The sequence below is a fragment of the Pristiophorus japonicus genome, chromosome 1 (genome assembly GCF_044704955.1).
Source record: "Pristiophorus japonicus isolate sPriJap1 chromosome 1, sPriJap1.hap1, whole genome shotgun sequence".
Taxonomy (NCBI): domain Eukaryota; kingdom Metazoa; phylum Chordata; class Chondrichthyes; family Pristiophoridae; genus Pristiophorus; species Pristiophorus japonicus.
In genome coordinates, this window is record NC_091977.1 from 543,332,176 (window position 1) to 543,359,027 (window position 26,852).

The window sequence follows — 26,852 nt, forward strand, 5'->3', positions numbered from 1 at the left end:
TGTACCTGCCCTGGGAGTGTTTGATGGGACAGTGTAGAGGGAGCTTTACTCTGTATCTAACCCGTGCTGTACCTGCCCTGGGAGTGTTTGATGGGACAGTGTAGAGGGAGCTTTACTCTGTATCTAACCCCCTGTACCTGCCCTGGGAGTGTTTGATGGGACAGTGTAGAGGGAGCTTTACTCTGTATCTAACTCCCTGTACCTGCCCTGGGAGTGTTTGATGGGACAGTGTAGAGGGAGCTTTACTCTGTATCTAACCCGTGCTGTACCTGTCCTGGGAGTGTTTGATGGGACAATGTAGAGGGAGCTTTACTCTGTATCTAACCCCGTGCTGTACCTGCCCTGGGAGTGTTTGATGGGACAGTGTAGAGGGAGCTTTACTCTGTATCTAACCCTGTGCTGTACCTGCCCTGGGAGTGTTTGATGGGACAGTGTAGAGGGAGCTTTACTCTGTATCTAACCCCGTGCTGTACCTGTCCTGGGAGTGTTTGATGGGACAGTGTAGAGGGAGCTTTAATCTGTATCTAACCCGTGCTGTGCCTGCCCTGGGAATGTTTGATGGGACAGTGTACATAAGAAATAGGAGCAGGAGTCGGCCATATGGCCCCTCGAGCCTGCTCCGCCATTTAATAAGATCATGGGTGATCCGATCATGGACTCAGCTCCACTTCCCTGCCCGCTTTCCATAACCCCTTATCGTTTCAAAAACTGTCTATTTTAGTCTTAAATATATTCAATGACCCAGCTTCCACAGCTCTCTGAGGCAGCGAATTCCACAAATCCACAACCCTCAGAAGAAATTTCTCCTCATCTCAGTTTTAAATGGGCGTCCCCTTATTCGAAGATCATGCTCTCTAGTTCTAGTCTCCCCCATCAGTGGAAACATCCTCTCTGCATTCACCTTGTCAAGCCCCCTCAATCTTATACGTTTCGATAAGATCACCTCTCATTCTTCTGAATTCCAATGAGTAGAGGCCCAACCTACTCAACAATTCCTCACAAGTCAACCCCTTCATCCCCGGAATCAGCCTAGTGAACCTTCTCTGAACTGCCTCCAAAGCAAGTATATCCTTTCGTAAATATGGAAACCAAAACTGCACGCAGTACTCCAGGTGTGGCCTCACCAATACCCTGTACAACTGTAGCAAGACGTCCCTGCTTTTATACTCCATCCCCTTTGCAATAAAGGCCAAGATTCCATTGGCCTTCCTGATCACTTGCTGTACCTGCATATTAACCTTTTGTGTTTCATGCACGTACTCTCAGGTCCAGCATCCCTTGGGAGCACTGTATATAAGCCGGCCCCCAAGGCCTGTTCCTCACTCGGGAGTGTCTTATTAAAGACTGAGGTCACTGTTACTTTAACCTCCCTGTATGCAGCCTCATCTGTGTTAGGAACACAACTGGCAGCTGTGGAACAATGGGGCACCTCCAGCGAGCTGCAAGCTCTGCAAAACCTGCTAACCACCACGTGGCAGAGGAAGATCGGTCCATGGTGGATCAGAGCAATTTCGAGCCTCAGAGAGAGGAGGCAGATGCTGAAGTACACGGGGTGCACACATTTTCGACGAAATGTCCACCTAAACGTAAAATTGAATGGCTTACCCGTTAGCCATGGAACTGGACACTGGCGCTAGCCAATCCATCATGATTAAAAAGATGTTTGAGAGACTGTGGTGCAACAAGGCACTCAGACCAGCCCTGAGCCCCATCGACACGAAACTGAGAACGTACACCAAAGAGTTCATCACTGTCCTGGGCAGCGCCATGGTCAAGGTCACCTACGAGGGCACGGTGCACGAACTGCCACTCTGGATTGTCCCGGGCGATGGCCCCACACTGCTTGGAAGGAGCTGGCTGGGCAAAATTCACTGGAACTGGGGTGACATCCGAGCGCTATCACATGTCGATGAGGCCTCATGTACACAGGTTCTTAACAAATTCCCTTCCCTTTTTGAGCGAGGCATTGGAAACTTTTCCGGGGCGAAGGTGCGGATCCACTTGGTCCCAGAGGCACGACCCATTCACCACAAGGCGCGAGCGGTACCTCACATGATGAGGGAGAGAGTGGAAATCGAGCTGTACAGGCTGCAACGCGAGGGCATCATCTCCCCAGTGGAATTCAGTGAGTGGGCCAGCCCGATTGTTCCAATACTCAAAAGTGATGGCACGGTCAGGATTTGCGGCAATTATAAAGTAACTATTAATCGTTTCTCGCTACAGGACCAATAACCGCTGGCAAGACGTTCACCAAGCTCGACCTGACTTCGGCCTACATGACGCAGGAGCTGGAGTCGTCTTCGAAGGGCCTCACCTGCATCAACACGCACAAGGGACTGTTCATCCACAACAGATGCCCGTTTGGAATTCGGTCGGCTGCAGCGATCTTCCAGAGAAACATGGAGAGCCTACTCAAGTCGGTACCACACACGGTGGTCTTTCAGGACGACATTGGTCACAGGTCGGGACACCACCGAGCACCTACAAAACCTGGAGGAGGTCCTCCAGCGACTGGATCGCGTAGGGCTGTGGCTGAAGAGGTCGAAATGCATCTTCATGGCAACAGAAGTGGAGTTTTTGGGGAGAAAGATCACGGCGGACGGCATTCGGCCCACAGATGCTAAGACAGAGGCTATCAGGAACGCGCCCAGGACACAAAACGTCACGGAGCTGCGGTCGTTCCTGGGACTCAACTGTTTTGGTAACTTCCTACCGGGGTTAAGCACCCTCTTAGAGCCTCTACATGTGTTATTGTGCAAAGGTTTGAACTGGGTATGGTGAAAAAAAACAAGTAATTGCTTTTGAGAAAGCCAGAAACATTTTATGCTCCAACAAGCTGCTTGTATTGTATAACCCGTGTAAAAGACTTGTGCTAGCATGTGACGCGTCGTCGTACGGAGTTGGGTGTGTATTACAAGCTAACGTTGCGGGGAAGTTGCAACCTGTCGCCTATGCTTCCAGGAGCTTGTCTAAGGCCAAGAGGGTCTACAGCATGATTGAGAAAGAGGCATTAGCGTGTGTGTTCGGGGTAAAGAAAATGCATCAGCACCTATTTGGCTGAGCTGGAAACCGATCACAAGCCCCTCACATCCCTGTTCGCTGAGAACAAGGAGATAAATACTAATGCCTCAGCCCGCATACAAAGGTGGGCACTCGCGCTATCAACGTATAACTATACCATCCGCCACAGGCCAGGCACCGAGAACTGTGCGGACTCTCTCAGTCGGCTACCATTGCCCACCACGGGGGTGGAAATGGCGCAGCCTGCAAACTTGTTGATGGTGGCGCAGCCCGCAGACTTGTTGATGGTCATGGAAGCGTTTGAAAATGATAAATCACCTGTCACGGCCCGCCAGATTAGGACTTGGATCCTCTGCTGTCCCTAGTAAAAAAACTGTGTACTGCATAGGAGCTGGGCCAGCATCCCCGTTGAAATGCAAGAGCCAATCAAGCTGTTCCAGCGGCGAAAGGACGAGCTGTCCATTCAGGCAGACTGCCTGTTGTGGGGTAACCGCGTAGTGCTACCAAAAAAGGGCAGGGAGACGTTCATCTCGGATCTCCACAGCACACACCCGAGTATAGTAATGATGAAAGCGATAGCCAGATCCCACGTGTGGTGGCCCGGTATCGACTCTGACTTAGAGTCCTGTGTACGGCAATGCAGCGTATGTGCTCAGTTGAACAACGCGCCCAGAGAGGCACCACTAAGTTTGTGGTCCTGGCCCTCCAGACCATGGTCGAGGACCCATGTCGACTATGCGGGCCCGTTTCTCAGTAAAATATTCCTGGTGGTGGTGGATGCTTTCTCAAAATGGATTGAACGTGAAATAATGTCGGGAAGCACCGCCACCGCCACCATTGAAAGCCTGAGGGCCATGTTTGCCACCCACGGCCTGCCTGACATACTGGTCAGTGACAACGGGCCATGTTTCACCAGTGCCGAATTTAAAGAATTCATGACCCGCAATGGGATCAAACATGTCACCTCGGCCCCGTTTAAACCAGCCTCCAATGGGCAGGCAGAGCGGGCAGTACAAACCATCAAACAGAGCCTTAAACGAGTCACAGAAGGCTCACTCCAAACCCGCCTGTCCCGAGTACTGCTCAGCTACCGCACGAGACCCCACTCGCTCACAGGGGTGCCCCCAGCTGAGCTACTCGTGAAAAGGACACTTAAAACCAGACTCTCGCTGGTTCACCCCAACCTGCATGATCAGGTAGAGAGCAGGCGGCAGCAACAAAATGTAAACGATGGTCGCGTCACTGTGTCGTGGGAAATTGATCTGTGTATGTGCTAAACTATGGACATGGTCCCAAGTGGATCGCGGGCACGGTGATAGCTAAAGAAGGGAATACGGTGTTTGTCGTCAAACTAGACAATGGACAAATTTGCAGAAAACACCTGGACCAAACGAGGCTGCGGTTCACAGACTGCCCTGAACAACCCACAGCAGACACCACCTTTTCCGAGCCCACAACACACACCCAAAGGATCAACGACACCACCCCGGACCAGGAAATCGAATCCATCACGCCCAACAGCCCAGCAAGGCCAGGCTCACCCAGCGGCCCTGCAGGGCCAACAACACGCCAGCCCAGCGAGGGCACAGCCAACACACCAGAACAGACATTTGTACCGAGGCGGTCCACCAGGGAAAGAAAGGCTCCCGACCGCCTCACCTTGTAAATAGTTTTCACTTTGACTTTGGGGGGAGGAGTGATGTTGTGTATCTGTAAAGCATGCACTCCCATGTTCCGCCATCAGGGGGCGCATCCCCTGAAGTCCCAAGGGATCCCAGCATCCCTTGGGAGCACTGTATATAAGCCGGCCCCTAAGGCCTGTTCCTCACTCTGGAGTGTCTTATTAAAGACTGAGGTCACTGTTACTTTAACCTCCCTGTGTGCAGTCTCATCTGTGTTAGAAACACAATGCAATCTTTCTCCATTTAAATAACTTGCTCTTTGATTTTTTTTCTGCCAAAGTGCATGACCTCACATTTTCCAACATTATACTCCATCTGCCAAATTTTTGTCCACTCACTTAGCCTGTCTATGTCCTTTTGCAGATTGTGTGTGTCCTCCTCACACATTGCTTTTCCTCCCATCTTTGTATCATCGGCAAACTTGACTACGTTACACTCAACGCCTTCCTCCAAGTCGTTAATATAGATTGTAACTAGTTGGGGTCCCAGCACTGATCCCTGTGGCACCCCACTGGTTACAGTTTGCCAACCCGAGAATGAACCATTTATCCCGACTCTCTGGTTTCTGTTAGTTAGCCAATCCTCTATCCGTGTAATATATTACCCCCAACCCCGTGAACTTTTATCTTGTGCAGTAACCTTTTATGTGGCACCTTGTCAAATGCCTTCTGGAAATCCAAATACACCACATCCACTGGTTCTCCTTTATCCATTCTGTTCGTTAAATCCTCAAAGAATTCTAGCAAATTTGTCAAACATGACTTCCCCTTCATAAATCCATGTTGACTCTGCCTGACTGAAGTATGCTTTTCCAAATGTCCCACTACTGCTTCTTTAATAATGGACTCCAACATTTTCCCAGCCACAGATGTTAGGCTAACTGGTCTATAGTTTCCTGCTTTACTCTGTATTTAACCCCGTGCTGTACCTGCCCTGGGAGTGTTTGATGGGATAGTGTAGAGGGAGCTTTACTCTGTATCTAACCCCCTGTACCTGCCCTGGGAGTGTTTGATGGGACAGCGTAGAGGGAGCTTTACTCTGTATCTAACCCCCTGTACCTGCCCTGGGAGTGTTTGATGGGACAGTGTAGAGGAAGTTTTACTCTGTATCTAACCCGTGCTGTACCTGCCCTGGGAGTGTTTGATGGGACAGTGTAGAGGGAGCTTTACTCTGTATCTAACCCGTGCTGTACCTGCCCTGGGAGTGTTTGATGGAACAGTGTCGAGGAAGCTTTACTCTAATTTTAAATATATATATATATATATATATATATATATACACATATACATTCCCGGGATGTGGGCATCAGCTGGCAAGGCCGGCATTTATTGCCCATCCCTAATTGCCCCTTGAGAAGGTGGTGGTGAGCTGCCTTCTTGAACCGCTGCAGTCCGTGTGGTGAAGGTGCTCCCACAGTGCTGTTAGGGAGTTCCAGGATTGTGACCCAGCGACGATGAAGGAACGGCCGATATATTTCCCAGTCAGGATGGTGTGTGACTGGGAGGGGAACGTGGAGGTGGTGGTGTTCCCATGCACCTGCTGCCCTTGTCCTTCTAGGTGGTAGAGGTCGTGGGTTTGGGAGGTGCTGTCGAAGAAGCCTTGGCGAGTTGCTGCAGTGCATCTTGTAGATGGTGCACACTGCAGCCAGGGGGCGCCGGTGGTGGAGGGAGTGAGTGTTGAGGGTGGTGGATGGGTTGTGGATCAAGCGGCTGCTTTGTGTTGGATGGTGTCGAGCTTCTCGAGTGTTGTTGGAGCTGACTCATCCAGGCAAGTGGAGAGTGTTCCATCACACTCCTGACTTGTGCCTTGTAGATGGTGGGATGAAGGCCCAAACATGCCAACATCCCCAGCATCGAAGCACTGACCACACTCGACCAGCTCCGCTGGGCAAGCCACATTGTCCGTATGCCCGACACAAGACTCTCAAAGCAAGCTCTCTACTCGGAACTCCTACATGGCAAGCGAGCCCCAGGTGGGTAGAGGAAACGTTACAAGGACACCCTCAAAGTCTCCTTGATAAAGTGCAACATCCCCACCAACACCTGGGAGTCCCTGGCCAAAGACCGCCCTAAGTGGAGGAAGAGCATCCGGGAGGGCGCTGAGCACCTCGAGTCTCATCACCGAGAGCATGCAGAAAGCAAGCACAGGCAGCGGAAGGAGCGTGCGGCAAACCAGACTCCCCACCCACCCTTTCCCTCAACCACTGTCTGTCCCACCTGTGACAGAGACTGTAATTCTCGTATGGGACTGTTCATTCACCTGAGAACTCACTTTTAGAGTGTAAGTAAGTCTTCCTCGATTCCGAGGGACTGCCTGTGATGATGAGGAGATGGTGCAAAGGCTTTGGGGAGTCAGGAGGTGAGACACTCACCACAGAATACCCAGCCTCTGACCTGCTCTTGTAGTCACAGTATTTATGCGGCTGGTCCAGTTACGTTTCTGGTCAATGGTGACCCCCAGGATGTTGATGGTGGGGGATTCGGTGATGGGAATGCCGTTGAATGTTAAGGGGCGGTGGTTAGACTCTCACTTGTTGGAGATGGTCATTGCCTGGCACTTGTGTGACACGAATGTTACTTGCCACTTATCAGCCCAAGCCTGAATGTTGTCCAGGTCTTGCTGCATGTGGGCACGGACTGCTCCATTATCCAGGGAGATGCGAATGCAAATTGTGGTGTTGGTTGAGCAATAAATATTGGCCAGGACTCCCCTGGGCTTTTCAAAATCATGCCATGGGATCTTTGAAACATACAGGATTCTGAGGAGCATTTTTAAAATCCGTTCACAGGATGTGGGCATCTCTGGCAAAGCCGGCATTTATTGCCCATCCCTAACTGCTGTCAAGAAGGTGGTGGTGAGCCGCATTATTGAACCGCTGAAGTGTGGTGGTACTTCTTTTTTGTAGCTGGTGGAATGTCTCGCTCGACCACTGCAGAGGGCAGTTAGTAGTCAACCACATTGCCGTGGGTCTGGAGTCAAATATAGACCAGACCGGGTAAGGGCGGCAGATTTCCCTCACTAAAAGGATATTAGTGAACCAGATGGGTTGTTCCGACAATCAGTGGCGAGGAAGCAGAGTTAATGTTTCGGGTCAATGACCCTTCGTCAGAACTGGAGAGTGTTCGGAGCGAACAAGCCATCAGATCCAGGGGAGTTATCCGCCTTTAGTCCCATTATGTTGACAATACAAAGATGGGAGGAAAAGCAATGTGTGAGGAGGACACAAAAAATCTGCAAAAGGACATAGACAGGCTAAGTGAGTGGGCAAAGATTTGGCAGATGGAGTATAATGTTGGAAAGTGTGAGGTCATGCACTTTGGCAGAAGAAAAATCAAAGAGCAAGTTATTATTTAAATGGAGAAAGATTGCAAAGTGCCGCAGTACAGTGGGACCTGGGGGTACTTGTCCATGAAACACAAAAGGATAGTATGCAGGTACAGCAAGTGATCAGGAAGGCCAAGTATTGCAAAGGGGATGGAGTATAAAAGCAGGGAAGTCTTGCTCCAGTTATACAGGGTATTGGTGAGGCCACACCTGGAATACTGCGTGCAGTTTTGGTTTCCATATTTACGAAGGATATACTTGCTTTGGAGGCAGTTCAGAGAAGGTTCACTCGGTTGATTCCGGAGATGATGGGATTGAATTCTGAGGAAAGGTTGAGTAGGTTGGGCCTTTACTCATTGGAATTCAGAAGAATGAGAGGTGATCTTATTGAAACGTATAAGATTATGAGGGGGTTTGACGAGGTGGATGCAGAGAGGTTGTTTCCACTGATGGGGGAGACTAGAACTAGGGGGCATGATCTTAGAATATGGGACCGCTCATTTAAAACTGAGGCGAGGAGGAATTTCTTCTCTCAGAGGGTTGTAAATCTGTGGAATTCGCTGCCTCAGAGAGCTGTGGAAGCTGGGACATTGAATATATTTAAGACAGAGATAGACAGTTTCTTAACCGATAAGGGAATAAGGGGTTATGGGGAGTGAACAGGGAAGTGCAACTGAGTCCATGATCGGATCAGCCATGATCGTATTAAATGGCGGAGCAGGCTCGAGGGGCCAGATGGCCAACTCCTGCTCTTATTTCTTATGTTAGTTTCTGAACAAGCACTGAAAGGGGGAGGAAAACAAAGAACAGAACATAGATACATAGAAAATAGGTGCAGGAGTAGGCCATTCGGCCCTTCGAGCCTGCACCACCATTCAATAAGATCATGGCTGATCATTCACCTCAGTACCCCTTTCCTGCTTTCTCTCCATACCCCTTGATCCCTTTAGCCGTAAGGGCCATATCTAACTCCCTCTTGAATATATCCAATGAACTGGCATCAACAACTCTCTGCGGCAGGGAATTCCACAGGTTAACAACTCTCTGAGTGAAGAAGTTTCTCCTCATCTCAGTCCTAAATGGCCTACCCCTTATCCTAAGACTATGTCCCCTGGTTCTGGACTTCCCCAACATCGGGAACATTCTTCCCGCATCTAACCTGTCCAGTCCCGTCAGAATCTTATATATTTTTATGAGATCCCCTCATCCTTCTAAACTCCAATGTATAAAGGCCCAGTTGATCCTGTCTCTCCTCATATGTCAGTCCAGCCATCCCTGGAATCAGTCTGGTGAACCTTCGCTGCACTCCCTCAATAGCAAGAACGTCCTTCCTCAGATTAGGAGACCAAAACTGAACACAATATTCCAGGTGAGGCCTCACCAAGGCCCTGTACAATTGCAGTAAGACCTCCCTGCTCCTATACTCAAATTCCCTAGCTATGAAGGCCAACATACCATTTGCCTTCTTCACCACCTGCTGTACCTGCATGCCAACTTTCAATGACTGATGTACCATGACACCCAGGTCTCGTTGCACCTCCCCTTTTCCTAATCTGTCACCATTCAGATAATATTCTGTCTTCGCGTTTTTGCCACCAAAGTGGATAACTCACATTTATCCACATTATACTGCATCTGCCATGCATTTGCCCACTCACCTACCCTGTCCAAATCACCCTGCAGCCTCTTAGCGTCCCCCTCACAGCTCACACCACCACCCAGCTTAGTGTCATCTGCAAACTTGGAGATATTACACTCAATTCGAACTTCATCTAAATCATTAATGTATATTGTAAAGAGCTGGGGTCCCAGCACTGAGCCCTGCGGCACTCCACTAGTCACTGCCTGCCATTCTGAAAAGGACCCGTTTATCCCGACTCTCTGCTTCCTGTCTGCCAACCAGTTCTCTATCCACGTCAGTATATTACCCCCAATACCATGTGCTTTGATTTTGCACACCAATCTCTTGTGCGGGACCTTGCTGAAAGCTTCTTGAAAGTCTAAATACACCACATCCACTGGTTCTCCCTTGTCCACTCTGCTAGTTACATCCTCAAAAAAATCCAGAAGATTTGTCAAGCATGATTTCCCTTTCATAAATCCATGCTGACTTGGACCAATCCTGTCACTGCTTTCCAAATGCGCTGCTATTTCATTCTTAATGATTGATTCCAACATTTTCCCCACTACTGATGTCAGGCTAACCGGTCTATAATTACCCGTTTTCTCTCTCCCTCCCTTTTTAAAAAGTGGTGTTACATTAGCTACCCTCCAGTCCATAGGAACTGATCCAGAGTCGATAGACTGTTGGAAAATGATCACCAATGCATCCACTATTTCTGGGGCCACTTCCTTAAGTACTCTGGGATGCAGATTATCAGGCCCCGGGAGGATTAATTGGCCTTCAATCCCATCAATTTCCCGAATACAATTTCTCGCCTAATAAGGATATCCTTCAGTTCCTCCTTCTCACTCGACCCTTGTCCCCTAGTACGTCCGGAAGGTTATTTGTGTCTTCTTTTGTGAAGACAGAACCAAAGTATTTGTTCAATTGGTCCGCCATTTCTTTGTTCCCCATTATAAATTCACCTGAATCCGACTGCAAGGGACTTGCGTTTGTCTTCACTAATCTTTTTCTCTTCACATATCTATATATGGAGGGAAGGTCTGTGATAGGTTGGAATTCAGGAGAGAAGGAGTTTTTCTAACTCCTGACATTACCATTTGAATTTGGGCCATCATCTATTCGCTGCACCACCGGTGCTCCCTCAGTACTGCCCCTCCGACAGTGCGGTGCTCCCTCAGTACTGCCCCTCTGACAGTGAGGTGCTCCCTCAGTACTGCCCCTCCGACAGTGCGGTGCTCCCTCAGTACTGCCCCTCCGACAGTGCGGTGCTCCCTCAGTACTGCCCCTCTGACAGTGAGGTGCTCCCTCAGTACTGCCCCTCCGACAGTGCGGTGCTCCCTCAGTACTGCCCCTCCGACAGTGCGGTGCTCCCTCAGTACTGCCCCTCCAACAGTGCGGTGCTCCCTCAGTACTGCCCCTCCAACAGTGCGGTGCTCCCTCAGCACTGCCCCTCCAACAGTGCGGTGCTCCCTCAGCACTGCCCCTCCAACAGTGCGGTGCTCCCTCAGTACTGCCCCTCCAACAGTGCGGTGCTCCCTCAGTACTGCCCCTCCAACAGTGCGGTGCTCCCTCAGTACTGCCCCTCCAACAGTGCGGTGCTCCCTCAGTACTGCCCCTCCAACAGTGCGGTGCTCCCTCAGTACTGCCCCTCCAACAGTGCGGTGCTCCCTCAGCACTGCCCTGGAGTGTCAGCCTGTATTATGGGCTCAAGTCTTTGGATTGGGACTTGAACCCAGGACCTTCTGACTCAGAGGCGAGAGTGCTACCCACTGAACTGATGCTCTAAACTGGATGAGTTAACAAATATAACTCAAATGTCGAAGTATCTGATCTTCCCGAGTGCTGTTCCAGTGTCCCAGAGTACCTGACTCACCTGGAGCAGGTCTCGGCCAGTAGTGTTGAGTTTCGGAACGACATTTAATAAAGATGTTGTCGCCGGATACATGGGATAGGGCTGCAAACAGAACACACAGAGTTATGGATTCATTTAAAACTTCCTTCCAGCAGGGAAGGGGTTAGCCAGGGCGGGGACCGGGGACCGGACGGGGGTCGGGGACCGGACGGGGGTCGAGGACCGGACGGGGGTCGGGGGTCGGACGGAGTTCGGGGACCGGACGGGGGTCGGGGGTCGGACGGAGTTCGGGGGTCAGGGACCGGACTGGGGTCGGGGGTCGGACGGAGTTCGGGGACCGGACGGGGGTCGGGGGTCGGACGGAGTTCGGGGGTCAGGGACCGGACTGGGGTCGGGGGTCGGACGGAGTTCGGGGACCGGACGGGGTCGGTGACCGACGGCCTGACGGGGGGTTGCGGGGGGACGGGTCAGGGACCGGACGGGGATCGGGGACCGGATGGGGATCGGGGACGGGGACCGGACTGGTCGGGTTAGCTAACCAAATGCAGGCACATCAGACATTCATGTAGAAAGTGTAACAAAAACAGGACTTCCTTGTAATCTGATCGAGATATCCTGTGTCTCATGTGAGCTTCTCAAATCTTTTCGAAGGGTGCATGAAACACTCGGTGAGCGGAGGCCAGATATTAATGGGAAAACTGCTTTACTTACAGTCACGCAAGTGAACATACTGAGTGAAAAACAAAGCAAATGCCACTTCTTGCACTCTCTCCCTCAACAACCTAATGCTCTGTTCAAACCCTGTGCCTAGCCAGGGGCAGGACTGACTTGTTCCCCGTTGGGAGCTCTCCTCCAACTGGGGCTGTGCTAACCTGCTGATTGGAAATGAATGAGGGCCAATTGAGCTGCTGGGCCTGGGATGAGACAAGGGACCCTCACTGTATCACTGAGGCACCACCTTTCACAAACTGGCCTGTCGGGTTTGAACGCACATCTTCAATCCCTGCAATTAACACCGCCCCCTTTTTAAACCGATGCAAATTCACTTTGCTTCAATACACAACACTTAAATCACAATTCAATCCCAAAAGCCTTTCAATCTGCAAACCTAGCATTACATCGAAATTCTAACACGGATACCGGCCGTTCAGCCCATCTAGTCAGTGCTGGTGTTTATCCTCACACAATTAGTTCCTCTTTCCCTTCCCAATTGTTTCCTAACCTCTTCGTATTGCCTCTCCTTTATTATCTGTTACTCAGTGAACGTCCTTTTCTTTAGTTTCAATTTTACCCTTATCTCTTTATTCAACCACAGAGACTCACAGAATCAGCTCACAAAGAACTGATAGCTAACAATTTCTCAGTCAGTTCCACTCTCGCCGGAACACAGGAACAGCAGGAGGCCATTCAGCCCCTCAAGCCTGTTCTGCCCTTCCAGTTAGAGCTGTACCTCAATCCATTTACCCGCCTTTGCTCCATACCCCTCCATACCCACGTTCTCTTCCGCCCCCTTGCTCTGCCAACTCTGTTCTGGAACCCCCGACGACCTTGGAGCCTCAAAAAATTCCTGTTCCCAAACGTCAGAAATCCAGTTTCAAGACAATTCTTGGGCTGATCTCTAAAACTGTGGACAAGCAGCGATCCTAATCCTACATCCCACCCTGTTCCCATATCCCTTTATTCCCACTTTCCTTCAACCACTTGTCTAACCTGTTCTTAAATGTTGGCCCGGTCCCTCAATCACTGGAAACAGTCCCTTCTTAATTTTAAACACTGCCATCAAATGGCCGATTCACCCTGTCTGATCGGTACCCGTCCTCTCGGGAGGAGGTTGGACAGAAAGCAGCAGGAAAGCTTCATTCACCTTGTAGTCAGGGAGTTTGGTCATTGAGAGCCACTGCTCCTCTGTCGGGGTCCCCAGCAAAGTAACAACGTCAAGGAATATTCAGGGAGTTCGGAGTGAGAAAGGGCGAGAGACACGGAGAAAATAGGGGAGAACAGGGGAGTGGAAGGGAGCCAGAGACAGAGTGCGAGTGAGCGCCAGAGATGGACAGAGCGCCCGAGGGGGGAGACAGAGCGCGAGAGGAAACAATATGATGTAATTATTGCCGAGATTCTGTTTGTACAGCACACAAACTCTGCACCTGAAACGTGTGAAGAAGTCTCAATCCAGCTCTCCCCTCGGGAACCCTTCCTGACTCCAAATAAAACCCATATAAAGGTGAGTTTTCCCTCCTCGACCAGTCTGCAGCCTTTAACATGATCGAAAACATCCTCCTCCTCCTCCTCCTCATGCTGTCAGGCTGCCTGACTGACGTCAAGACTCAAAGGAGCCCTCTTCCTTCAGCCGAGCACGGAGACCAAAGCACTTGTTATTAGTTCTTACCATAAATCGTACTCCCTTCCCACCTCTGACCACTTCCTCGAGCTGCAGCAAACCCTCTGCAACCTCAGTGATGTGTTCGACCTCGAGCCACGTCCCACATCCTCTCCAGCACCTGCTCCACTTCCGTCAACCTCCGCAACATTACCCGCGCCCCTCTGTCCCTCACTCCCCACCTCAACGCTGGATCAGTGGGCAGCACTCTCTCGCATCGGAGTCAGAAGGTCGTAGGTTCAAGTCCCACTCCAGACACTCAAGCACAAAATCCAAGCCGACACTTTCAGAGCAGTACTGAGGGAGCGCCGCACACTCGGAGGGGCAGTACTGAGGGAGCGGCGCACTGTCGGAGTGGCAGTACTGAGGGAGCGCCGCACTGTCGGAGGGGCAGTACTGAGGGAGCGCCACACTGTCGGAGGGGCAGTACTGAGGGAGCACCGCACTGTCGGAGGGGCAGTACTGAGGGAGCGCCGCACTGTCGGAGGGGCAGTACTGAGGGAGCGCCGCACTGTCGGAGGGGCAGTACTGAGGGAGCGCCGCACTGTCGGAGGGGCAGTACTGAGGGAGCGCCGCACTGTCGGAGGGGCAGTACTGAGGGAGCGCCGCACTGTCGGAGGGGCAGTACTGAGGGAGCGCCGCACTGTCGGAGGGGCAGTACTGAAGGAGCGCCGCACTGTCGGAGGGGCAGTACTGAGGGAGCGCCGCACTGTCGGAGGGGCAGTACTGAGGGAGCGCCGCACTGTCGGAGGGGCAGTACTGAGGGAGTGCCGCACTGTCGGAGGGGCAGTACTGAGGGAGTGCCGCACTGTCGGAGGGGCAGTACTGAGGGAGCGCCGCACTGTCGGAGGGGCAGTACTGAGGGAGCGCCGCAGTTTTGCTTTGTTGATTGGGGGATAAATATTGGCCAGGACAGGTTGCATAGACTAGGCTTCTATTCCCTTGCATATAGACGGTTGATCTAATCTTGATCTTTAAAATGATAGGGTAGATCGAGAGAAATTATTTCCTCTGGTGGGGGAATCCATAACAAGGGGGCACAATCTTAAAGTCAGAGCCAGTCCATTTAGTAGTGAAACCTTTTTTCATACCAGTGGAAATCTGGAACAGTCTCCCCCAAAAGGCTGTGGATGCTGGCCGATAATTGAAATTTTGAAGCCCGAGATCGGTACTTTTGTTGGGTAAAGGTATCAAGGGATACGGAGCAAGGCTGGTGTCGATCACACATGATCTAATCTAATGGCGAAACAGGCTCGAGGCTGAATGGCCTCCTCCTGCTCCGATGAGGATGTGAAAGGCACTTTGCTCTTGCTTTCGATCCAGACTTTTCCCAGCTCCGGACTCGATTTCTCCAACGCTCTCCTTGTCCTCCGATCCTACCACTCTATAAACTCCAATTTCTCTAAACCAGCTGCCTGTATTATGTCTCACTCACCTATCACTCCTGCCCTTGGTGACTAACACTGGCTCCCCATCCACCAGGGCATCCAACAAGATTCTTATCTTCAAATTCCTTCATGCCCCCCCATCCCCAACCTCGACCCCCTTCCCCCCATCATGCACCCCCTCCCCCAACCTCAGCCCCCTTCCCCCATCATACTCCCCCCGGCCCCCTTCCCATCATCCACCCCCTCCCAAACCTCTGCACCCTCCCCCCACCCCCAGAGACCTGCCCAACCTCTGTGGCCAACCCAACCCATGCATCAGCTCCCACACTCCTCATTCCTCAGACTCCAGCTCCCCCGATTTTGACCATCAGTCACCGACGCTAACATCCCTTCCCAAGGCGTGGCCTCAGGGCGTCATGTGCAATAACGGTGCTATATAAACGCAGTGTGCTTTTGTTGTTGAAATCCTCCACACACAGCTGAAAGCGCAGCGTTTAGAAAGGATATCGGAAAATCCTCTTCAGTTGGTCGTCGACATCATTCCCAGGAAACAGCGGCCTTCCTGCATTTGCCAGCTCTGGAAGGGAAAGTGTGCGTTAGTGGGAACGCTACAGTGGGAGGTCTACGCTGGAGCCTTTCATCCAAAAATACAGCTTCTCAAACTATGTCAGGAATACAAATTAATAAAGTGCATATTGACCCCGTGAGGGCCTGTATTGTTATTATTTAAGTGTTGTACTCCCAGTGTCAATCCATCAGATTAAAGAACATAAGAAATAGGAGCAGGAGTCGGCCATTCGGCCCCTCGAGCCTGCTCCACCATTTAATACGATCATGGCTGATCCGATCATGGACTCAGGTCCACTTCCCTGCCCGCTCCCCAGAACCCCTTATCGTTTAAGAAACTGTCTATCTCTGTCTTAAATTTATTCAATGTCCCAGCTTCCACAGCTCTCTGAGGCAGCGAATTCCACAGACTTACAACCCTCTAAGAAAATAAATTTCTCCTCATCACAGTTTTAAATGGGCGGCCCCTTATTCTCAGATCATGCCCCCTAGTTCTAGTCTCCCCCATCAGTGGAAACATCCTCTCTGCATCCACCTTGTCAAGCCCCCTCATAATCTTATACATTTCGGTGTCTGGGTGATTCCCCCCCTCCCGAGTGTGTCTCACTGTATTATTCAAACAGCCAATAAATCGGTTTAGTTTTACCCTGCACACATTAGTCTGATGGAGTTATATTTAATTTATTTCACAGAATAATACAGCACAAGAGGCCATTCAGCCCATCGTGCCTGTGTCTGCTCTTTGAAAGAGCGATCCAATTAATCCAACTCCTCCCGCTCTTTCCCCACAGCCCTGCAAAATTTTGCTTTCAAGTATTGATCCAATTCTGTTTTGCAAGCTACTATTGAATATGCTCCCACCGCCCTTTCAGGCAGCACGTTCCAGATCATAACTCGCTGCGTCAAAAGATTCTCCTCATCTCCCCCTCTGGCTCGTTTGCCAATGACCTTAAATCTGTGTACCTCTGGCTACCGACCTTGCTGCCAGTGGAATCAGTTTGCCCTTATTTACTGTATCAAAACCCTTCAGAATTTTAAACACCTCCATTAAAACTTGCCTTAACCTTCTCTGCTCCAAGGAGAACAATCGCAGCTTCTCCAGTCTCTCCACGTAACTGGAGTCCCTAATCCCCGATACCATTCTAGTAAATTTTCCTCTGCACCCTCTCTAAAGCCTTCACATCCTTCCTAAAGTACGGTGCCCAGAATTGGACACCATACCCCAGCTGGGGCCCAAGTCAGGGGAACACAGTGGCCATCCAGTCCTTGAAAGCAAACATGCAGGTGCAGCAAGCAGTTAGGAAGGCAAATGGTCTGTTGGCCTTCATTGCAAGAGGATTTGAGTACAGGAGCAAAGATGTCTTACTGCAGTTATACAGGGCCTTGGTGAGACCACACCTGGACTATTGTGAGCAGTTTTGGTCTCCTTACCTAAGAAAGGATATACTTGCCACAGAGGGAGTGCAGCGAAGGTTCACCAGACTGATTCGTGGGAGGGCAGGACTGTGGTATGAGGAGAGATTGGATCGACTGGGCCTGTATTCACTAGTTTAGAAGAATGAGAGGGGATCTCATTGAAATGTATAAAATTCTGACGGGGTTGGACAGACTGGATGCAGGGAGGATGTTTCCCCCGGGCTGGGAAGTCTAGAACAAGGGGTCACAGTCTCAGGATACGAGGCAGGAAATTTAGGACCAAGATGAGGAGAAATGTTTTCACTCAGAGGGAGGTGAACCTGTGGAATTCTCTACCACAGAAGGCTGTGGAGGCCAAGACATTGAATATATTTAACAGGGAGATAGATAGATTTCTAAACACAAAAGGCATCAAGGGGTATGGGGAAAAAGCAGGAATATGGTGTTGAGATAGAGGATCAGCCATGATCATATTGAATGGCGGTGCAGATTCGAAGGGCCGAATGGCCTACTACTGCTCCTATTTTCTATGTTTCAATGTTTATATAACCATTAATGCTGGACTTGCCCAAACTGTACAATGTTGCCTGTGCAGGCTGAGTGGTCAATGGTCAGGAACTGGACCGACAGCTGGTTTTCCCCACCCAGAGGGGTCCTGAGACCAAATGCAATACCTACCACTGGCCCTAGCTCAGATCTGCTCACTCAGCATTGACTGGGGCTTGGAGCTGCCTCCCCTGCGCTGCACTTTATTTTTATTCGGTTACGCGATGTGGGTGTGGCTGGCAAGGCCTGCATTTATTGCCCATCCCTAATTGCCCTCAAGAAGATGGTGGTGAGCCGCCTTCTTGAACCGCTGCAGTCCGTGTGGTGAAGGTGCTCCCACAGTGCTGTTAGGGAGGGAGTTCCAGGATTGTGACCCAGCGACGATGAAGGAACGGCCGATATATTTACAAGTCGGGATGGTGTGTGACTGGGAGGGGAACGTGGAGGTGGTGGTGTTCCCATGCACCTGCTGCCCTTGTCCTTCTAGGTGGTAGAGGTCGTGGGTTTCGGAGGTGCTGCCGAAGAAGCCTTGGCGAGTTGCTGCAGTGCATCTTGTAGATGGTACACACTGCAGCCACGGTGCGCCGGTGGTGGAGGGAGTGAGTGTTGAAGGTGGTGGATGGGGTGTTGATCAAGTAGCTGCTTTGTCCTGGATGGTGTCGAGCTTCCTGAGTGTTGTTGGAGCCACACTCATCAGGCAAGTAGAGAGTATTCCATCACACTCCTGACTTGTGACTTGTAGATGGTGGAAAGGCTTTGGGGAGTCAGGAGGTGAGACACTCGCCGCAGAATACCCAGCCTCTGACCTGCTCTTGTTACCACAGTATTTATGTGGCTGGTCCAGTTAAGTTTCTGGTCAATGGTGACCCCCAGGATGTTGATGGTGGGGGATTCGGTGATGGTAATGTCATTGAATGTCAAGGGGCGGTGGTTAAACTCTCACTTGTTGGAGATAGTTATTACCTGGCACTTGTGTGGTGTGAATGTTACTTGCCGCTTATCCGCCCAAGCCCGATTGTCATCTAGGCCTTGCTCCATGCGGGCATGGACTGCTCCGTTATCTGAGGATAACAGTTTAAGTCCTATAATGAGCTAGGGCAGTTGATCCCTCTTGTGGGGGTGGGGAGGCGGGGGGCGAGGATCTTGCCGTTACATCACAACACACTCCTGGCTGGCCTCCCACATTCTACTTAGAGGTGATCCAAAACTCGGCTGTCCGTGTCCTAACTCGCGCCAAGTCCCGCTCACCGATCACCCTGTGCTCACTGACCTACATTGGCTCCGGTTAAGCAAAATGCCTCGATTTCAAAATTCTTATCCTTATTTTCAAATCCCTCCATGGCCTTGCCCCTCCCTATCTCTGTAATCTCCTTCAGCCCCATAACCACCCCCCCACCCCTCCCCTCCGCCCCACCCGCCCAGAGATGTCTGCGCTCCTCTAATTCTGCCCTCTTGAGCATCCCTGATTATAATCGCTCCACCATTGGTAGCCGTAACTTCTGTTGCCTGGGCCCCAAGCTCTGGAACTCCCTCCCTAAACCTCTCCGCCTCTCTACCCTCCTTCAAGACGCTCCTTAAAACCCAAGCTTTTGGTCACCTGCGCTAATTACTACTTATGTGGCTCGGTGTCAAATTTTTTATTTCAAGACTCCTGTGAAGCGCCTTGAACGTTTCACTGTGTTAAAGGCGCTATATAAATACATATTGCTGTTGTTGTCTTTGAATTACCTGCAAATATGCAGCCAGCCGACCACATGTCGATGGAAGTGGAGTAGAGTTTGGCGCCGAATAGTACGTCAGGAGGGCGATACCACAGTGTCACCACCTACAATGGGCAAAGGGCAGGTTAAACAACAGCTCCAGCTCTCCTCCCTCGGGGTATTAATAAGGACACACTCACACCCACCCTGCACAGCGTCAGCGAACCTGCTCTGTGAGACCCACCCACGCCAAGCGATGGGTATCGGGGGTTGTGACGACCAGCAGAACGAGCAGATCACCAGTTTTTAGTGATGTTGGTTGAGGGATAAATGTTGGTCAGGACACCGGGGAGAACTCCTCTGCTCATCTTCCAATAATGACGTTGGATCCTTCACGTACACCTGAGAGTGCAGATGGGGCCTCGATTTAGCGCCACATCCGTAAGATGGCATCTCCGACAGTGCAACGCTCCCTCAGTACTGCCCCTCCGACAGTGCAACGCTCCCTCAGTACTGCCCCTCCGACAGTGCAGCACTCCCTCTGTGCTACCCCTCTGACAGTGCAGCGATCCCTCAGTACTGCCCCTCCGACAGTGCGGCGCTCCCTAAGTACTGCCCCACCGACAGTGCAGCGCTCCCTCAGTACTGCCCCACCGACAGTGCAGCGCTCCCTCAGTACTGCCCCTCCGACAGTGCAGCGCTCCCTCAGTACTGCCCCTCTGACAGTGCGGCGCTCCCTCAGTACTGCCCCTCCGACAGTGCGACGCTCCCTCAGTACTGCCCCTCCGACAGTGCGGCCCTGCCTCAGTACTGCCCCTCCGACAGTGCGGCGCTCCCTCAGTACTGCCCCTCCGACAGTGCGGCGCTCCCTCAGTACTGCCCCTCCGACAGTGAGCGGTCCCCCTCAGTACTACAATGGAGTGTCAGCCTCGATTCTGTGCTCAAGTCTCTGGAGTGGAGCTTGAACCAACGTCTTTCTGACTCAGAGGTGAAAGCGATACCCACTGAGCCACGGCCAACACCCAAGTTGAAGAGATGAGGATCCAGCGTCGTCTCTGGCTTTCCATTTAGTCCATTGCCAGCTCCCTTCACGGGTGATACACGTCAATCACCAACTTAAACCGCCCCCAACCACTTGCTGGGGCCGGCAGTGCCTCAGAGACTGGGCTGGGAGGGGAAATTCCTGCTCCTCACCCCCAATGAGATGGGAGTGTGGGTCATCGGGTGACACACAACTCAGCGAGGGCGGCTAGACCGATGCTGCACCTCACCAGCTGAGAGCGGCCCTTTCGGGCACGGTTCCCGGGGGCTGGTCAAGGCGAGAGGATCCGTACCCAGGTGTTTAACTCTCCGACCCCTCGCGGGTTTGGCAGCGGCAGAGCGACTCTATGTGGGTGATTTAAATTGCTCCCCTACCTCTGCAGAGTAACATCGGACAGGGATACCGAAGGCCCGGGCCAGCCCGAAGTCCGCCAGCTTCAGCTCCCCATTCTGTGCAGGCAGAAAAAAAACAAGAGGAGTACGTGGGGAGAAGGAGCAGAGCCAGCCTGGGCACTCTGACAGACAATACACCAGACATGCACAGGTATCACAGCCACAGCTCTCGGGCACCCCCGACTAACCCGGAGAGCTCTCCCCCTCTCCCCACCGCCCCACCCCTCCCCACCTCCCCCCACCTCCCCCCTACCCACCTCCCCCTCCCCCTCCCCTCTCCCCCCCCCACCCCACCTCCCCTCTCCCCCCCACCCCACCTCCCCTCTCCCCCCACCCACCTCCCTCCTCCCCCACCCCACCTCCCCTCTCCCCCACCCCACCTCCCCTCTCCCCCCCCACCCCACCTCCCCTCTCCCCCCACCCCCACCTCCCCTCTCCCCCCTCCCCTCTCCCCCCCCCCACCCCTCTCCCCCCACCCCACCTCCCCTCTCCCCCCCCCACCCCACCTCCCCTCTTCCCCCCCACCCCACCTCCCTCTCCCCACCTCCCCCCACCCCACCTCCCCTCTCCCCCCCACCCCACCTCCCCTCTCCCCCCCACCCCACCTCCCCCCTCCCCCCACCCCACCTCCCCTCTCCCCCCCACCCCACCTCCCCCCTCCCCCCCAACCCCTCCTCTCCCCCCACCCCCCCACCCCTCCTCTCCCCCCACCCCACCTCCCCTCTCCTCTCCCCCCACCCCCACCTCCCCTCTCCTCTCCCCCCACCCCACCTCCCCCTCTCCTCTCCCCCCACCCCACCTCCCCTCTCCTCTCCCCCCACCCCCACCTCCCCTCTCCTCTCCCCCCACCCCACCTCCCCTCTCCTCTCCCCCACCCCACCTCCCCTCTCCCTCTCCCCCCACCCCACCTCCCCTCTCCTCTCCCCCCACCCCACCTCCCCTCTCCTCTCCCCCCACCCCACCTCCCCTCTCCTCTCCTCTCCCCCCACCCCACCTCCCCTCTCCTCTCCCCCCACCCCACCTCCCCTCTCCCCCCCACCCCACCTCCCCTCTCCCCCCCACCCCACCTCCCCTCTCCCCCCCACCTCACCTCCCCTCTCCCCCCCACCCCACCTCCCCTCTCCCCCCCACCCCACCTCCCTCCCCCCCACCCCACCTCCCCTCCCCTCTCCCCCCCACCCCACCTCCCCTCTCCCCCCCACCCCACCTCCCCTCTCCCCCCCACCCCACCTCCCCTCTCCCCCACCCACCCCACCCCACCTCCCCTCTCCCCCCCACCCCACCTCCCCTCTCCCCCCACCCCACCTCCCCCCTCCCCCACCCCCAAGGATCTCCTGCAGACTAGTCAGAACCGTAGAGTCTCTCTCAGGCTCTGGATATTTCCCGAGGGTCTCCCCCTGAGGGTCTCGGGCTCTTGGTCTCCCCGAGCGTCCCTCCAGACTCCGATGACTTACCCTGTGGTTCTCTGTGGGGCACTCTCACACTCACCCTGTTGATCAGGAGGTTCTGTGGTTTCAGGTCCCGGTGCAGCACATTCCTGCTGTGACAGAACGCCAGGCCCTTCAGTAACTGGTACATAAATGACTGCAGGAAACGAACAAGAGAAACAGTGAGATTATCGACACACCTCTGCCTGGGAGTGTTTGATGGAACAGTGTAGCAGTATATAAGACACATGGAGATAAGAGGAACTGCATTTACCTTCACAATCTCGGGGTCCAGGTCTCCATTACAGCTGTCAAAATATTTCTTCAAATCCTGAAATAAAAACCGAGCTGTAAAGTGGCAGGTACAGACAGGAGACTCACCAGCAAGATCCCAGCCTGGAACTCATTCCCGGGTATCTGTTATTCTATATATAAACCCCCTGAGCCCCTCGATTAAATCCCAGTCTGTAACTCACTCCCGAGTATGTTATTCCACATATAAACCGCCCGAACCCCTCGATTAGATTCCAGTCTGTACCTCGTTGCCTTACTCTGTATTGGAGACAGAGGCTGATGCAGTTACCTGGTCACAATATTCAAAGACAAGGGTCAGCTTCTTATCGCTGTGTAGAACATCGTGTAGCCTTTGGAGGGAAGGAATATACGAATCAGATCCCAAACGTCTGGCAGAGCACTGAATGTTTCAGTAATGTGCCCATCAGTCCGAAAGGAAGATTAGTTTTGGGCAAGACTCCTGCTCCCAGCTTTTATACAACTGAACCAGTGCTAATGATCAGAGCTCCCGCCTCCCATTGAACACAGCCCCAAGACCACAAACCCTGTCCAGCCCTTCCCCCACTGCTCCCGATCCCAGCCCCTCCCCCACTGCTCCCGATCCCTCCCTCCGATCCCAGCCCTTCCCCCACTGCTCCCCCACTGCTCCCGATCCCAGCTCCTCCCCCACTGCTCCCGATCCCTCCCCCTCCCCCACTGCTCCCGATCCCTCCCCCTCCCCCACTGCTCCCAGCTCCTCCCCCACTGCTCCCGATCCCTCCCCTCCCCCACTGCTCCCGATCCCTCCCCCTCCCCCACTGCTCCCGATCCCAGCCCCTCCCCCACTGCTCCCGATCCCAGCCCCTCCTCCACTGCTCCCGATCCCTCCCCCTCCCCCACTGCTCCCGATCCCTCCCCGATCCCAGCTCCCAGCTCCTCCCCCACTGCTCCCGATCCCTCCTCCTCCCCCACTGCTCCCGATCCCAGCTCCTCCCCCACTGCTCCCGATCCCTCCCCCTAATCCCAGCCCCTCCCCCACTGCTCCCGATCCCAGCCCCTCCCCCACTGCTCCCGATCCCAGCCCCTCCCCCACTGCTCCCGATCCCCCCCCTCTCCACGATCCCTCCCTCGATCCCTCCCCACGATCCCTCCCTCGATCCCTCCCCCTCCGCCACATTCCCGGCCCCTCCCCCACTCCCAGCCCCTTCCCCACTGCCCCCGATTCCAGCGCCTCCCCCCAGTGCTCACTGATCCCGCCCCTCCCCCCAGTGCTCACTGATCCAGCCCCGCCCCTCCCCCCAGTGCTCACTGATCCAGCCCCTCCCCCCAGTGCTCAGAGCCCAGCCACTCTCCCCAGTGCTCACTGAGCCCAGCCCCTCCCCCCAGTGCTCAGAGCCCAGCCACTCCCCCAGTGCTCACTGATCCAGCCCCACCCCCAGCGCTCACTGATCCAGCCCCACCCCCAGTGCTCACTGATCCAGCCCCACCCCCAGTGCTCAGAGCCCAGCCACTCCCCCAGTGCTCAGAGCTCAGCCACTCCCCCAGTGCTCACTGATCCAGCCCCACCCCCAGTGCTCACCAAGCCCAGCCCCTCCCCCCAGTGCTCACTGAGCCCAACCCCTCCCCCCAGTGCTCACTGATCCAGCCCCACCCCCAGTGCTCACTGATCCAGCCCCTCCCCCCAGCGCTCACTGATCCAGCCCCTCCCCCACACCACCCACTGAACTATATGCACCGACCTTACTGCTCCTCATACTCTACTCTGAGCTGCCCGAAGTCTGCCCCAGTCCCACTGAACCTTGCCCTGGCCCCAATAACTCCTCAACCCTACCCCAGCCCCCACTGCTCCCTGAACCTTACCCCCTACTGACCCCTGACTCTTCCCTCATTCCCAATGCCCCTTGAACCATGCCCCCTGAACCCAGGGGCCACATAGGGATAATTAGCATTACTCACTGGTGCCCCTGTGTGATAGAGCCCGGCTCTGCACCTCAGACACTCCCCGGGTCACTGAACCACACACACTGTAACAAACAGCAGAGCAGCCAGGCACCGATACCGACACCACTCTCACCTCACAATATTTTTATGTTTCAGCTCCTTCAGAAGACAGATTTCTCGCAGGGCTGAACTGGGGACACCCTGAGAGAACGGGAACAAAAACAAGGTTACTCACAGCGGCTACAGACAGTAACACCGGGGAGAGATGCATAAGGACATAAGAAATAGGAGCATTCGGCCCCTCGAGCCTGCTCCACCACTCAATAAGATCATGGCTGATCTGATCTTGGCCTCAGCTCCACTTCCCCGCCCTCGACTCCCTTATCATTCAAATATCTGTTTATCTTCATCTTAAATATATTCAATGATCCAGCCTCCACAGCTCTCTGGGGTAGAGAATGCCACAGATTCACGGCCCGATGAAAGAAGAAATTCCTCCACATTTCTGTCTTAAATGGGCGACCCCTTATTCTGAAACGATGCACCCTAGTTCTAGATTCCCTCACAAGGGGAAACATCCTCTCTGCATCTACCTTGTCGAGCCCCCTCACTATCTTATACATTTCAATAAGATCACCTCTCATTCTTCTAAACTCCAATGAATTAGGCCCAACCTGCTCATCCTTTCTTCATAAGTCATGTTTAACTAATTTACTGTAATTCTTTGAGGATATAATGAGCAATGTGGATAGAGGTGTACCGATGGATGTGGTGTATTTAGATTTCCAAAAGGCATTCGATAAGGTGCCACACAAAAGGTGACTGCAGAAGATAAAGGTACGCGGAGTCAGAGGAAATGTATTAGCATGGATAGAGAATTGGCTGGCGAACAGAAAGCAGAGAGTCAGGATAAATGGGTCCTTTTCAGGTTGGCAATCGGTGGTTAGTGGTGTGCCACAGGGATCAGTGCTGGGACCACAACTGTTTACAATATACATAGATGACCTGGAAGAGGGGACAGAGTGTAGTGTAACAAAATTTGCAGATGACACTAAGATTAGTGGGAAAGCGGGTTGTGTAGAGGACACAGAGAGGCTGCAAAGAGATTTGGATAGTTTAAGCAAATGGGCTAAGGTTTGGCAGATGGAATACAATGTCGGAAAGTGTGAGGTCATCCACCTTGGGAAAAAAAAGTAAAAGGGAATATTATTTGAATGGGGAGAAATTACAACATGCTGAGGTGCAGAGGGACCTGGGGGTCCTTGTGCATGAAACTCAAAAAGTTAGTTTGCAGGTGCAGCAGGTAATCAGGAAGGCGAATGGAATGTTGGCCTTCATTGCGAGAGGGATGGAGTACAAAAGTAGGGAGGTCCTTCTGCAACTGTATAGGGTATTGGTGAGGCCGCACCTGGAGTACTGCGTGCAGTTTTGGTCACCTTACTTAAGGAAGGATATACTGGCTTTGGATGGGTTAGAGACGATTCACTAGGCTGATTCTGGAGATGAGGGGGTTACCTTATGATGATAGATTGAGTAGACTGGGTCTTTACTCGTTGGAGTTCAGAAGGATGAGGGGTGATCTTATAGAAACATTTAAAATAATGAAAGGGATAGACAAGATAGAGGCAGAGAGGTTGTTTCCACTGGTCGGGGAGACTAGAACTAGGGGGCACAGCCTCAAAATACGGGGGAGCCAATTTAAAACCGAGTTGAGAAGGAATTTCTTCTCCCAGAGGGTTGTGAATCTGTGGAATTCTCTGCCCAAGGAAGCAGTTGAGGCTAGCTCATTGAATGTATGCAAGTCACAGATAGATAGATTTTTAACCAATAAGGGAATTAAGGGTTACGGGGAGCGGGCGGGTAAGTGGAGCTGAGTCCACGGCCAGATCAGCCATGATCTTGTTGAATGGCGGAGCAGGCTCGAGGGTCTAGATGGCCTACTCCTGTTCCTAATTCTTCTGCTCTTATGTTCATCACCGGAAATCAACCTAGTGAACCTTCTTTGAACTGCCTCCAATGCAAGTATATCCTTCCTTAAATATGGAGACCAAAACTGTACGCAGTACTCCAGGTGTGGCCTCACCAATACCCTGTACAATTGTAGCAAGACTTTCCTACTTTTATACTCTATCCCCCTTGCAAAAACGGCCAACATTCAATTTGCCTTCCTAATTACTTGTTGCGCTTGCATGCTAACTTTTTGTGTTTCACAAAAGAGAGGGTGATGCAGACTTTGCAATGAGGGAGGAGGAGTGTGAAATATTAGACGAGATAAAC

At 52.9% G+C, this 26,852-nt stretch overlaps 1 protein-coding gene across 1 annotated transcript in view; it reads right to left on the minus strand.

Moving 5' to 3' along the window:
* cdk5 (cyclin dependent kinase 5) overlaps nucleotides 1-26,852 on the minus strand; it is a 49,284-nt gene that overhangs the window by 4,564 nt on the left and 17,868 nt on the right. The window contains exons 3-11 of the mRNA XM_070897015.1: nucleotides 24,709-24,776; nucleotides 22,945-23,005; nucleotides 22,636-22,692; nucleotides 22,423-22,518; nucleotides 20,917-20,991; nucleotides 19,529-19,625; nucleotides 15,779-15,848; nucleotides 13,371-13,431; nucleotides 11,528-11,608 (exon numbers count right to left, since the gene is read on the minus strand). Coding sequence (XP_070753116.1) covers nucleotides 11,528-11,608; nucleotides 13,371-13,431; nucleotides 15,779-15,848; nucleotides 19,529-19,625; nucleotides 20,917-20,991; nucleotides 22,423-22,518; nucleotides 22,636-22,692; nucleotides 22,945-23,005; nucleotides 24,709-24,776 — 666 coding nt within the window. The remainder of the gene's footprint in view (nucleotides 1-11,527; nucleotides 11,609-13,370; nucleotides 13,432-15,778; nucleotides 15,849-19,528; nucleotides 19,626-20,916; nucleotides 20,992-22,422; nucleotides 22,519-22,635; nucleotides 22,693-22,944; nucleotides 23,006-24,708; nucleotides 24,777-26,852) is intronic.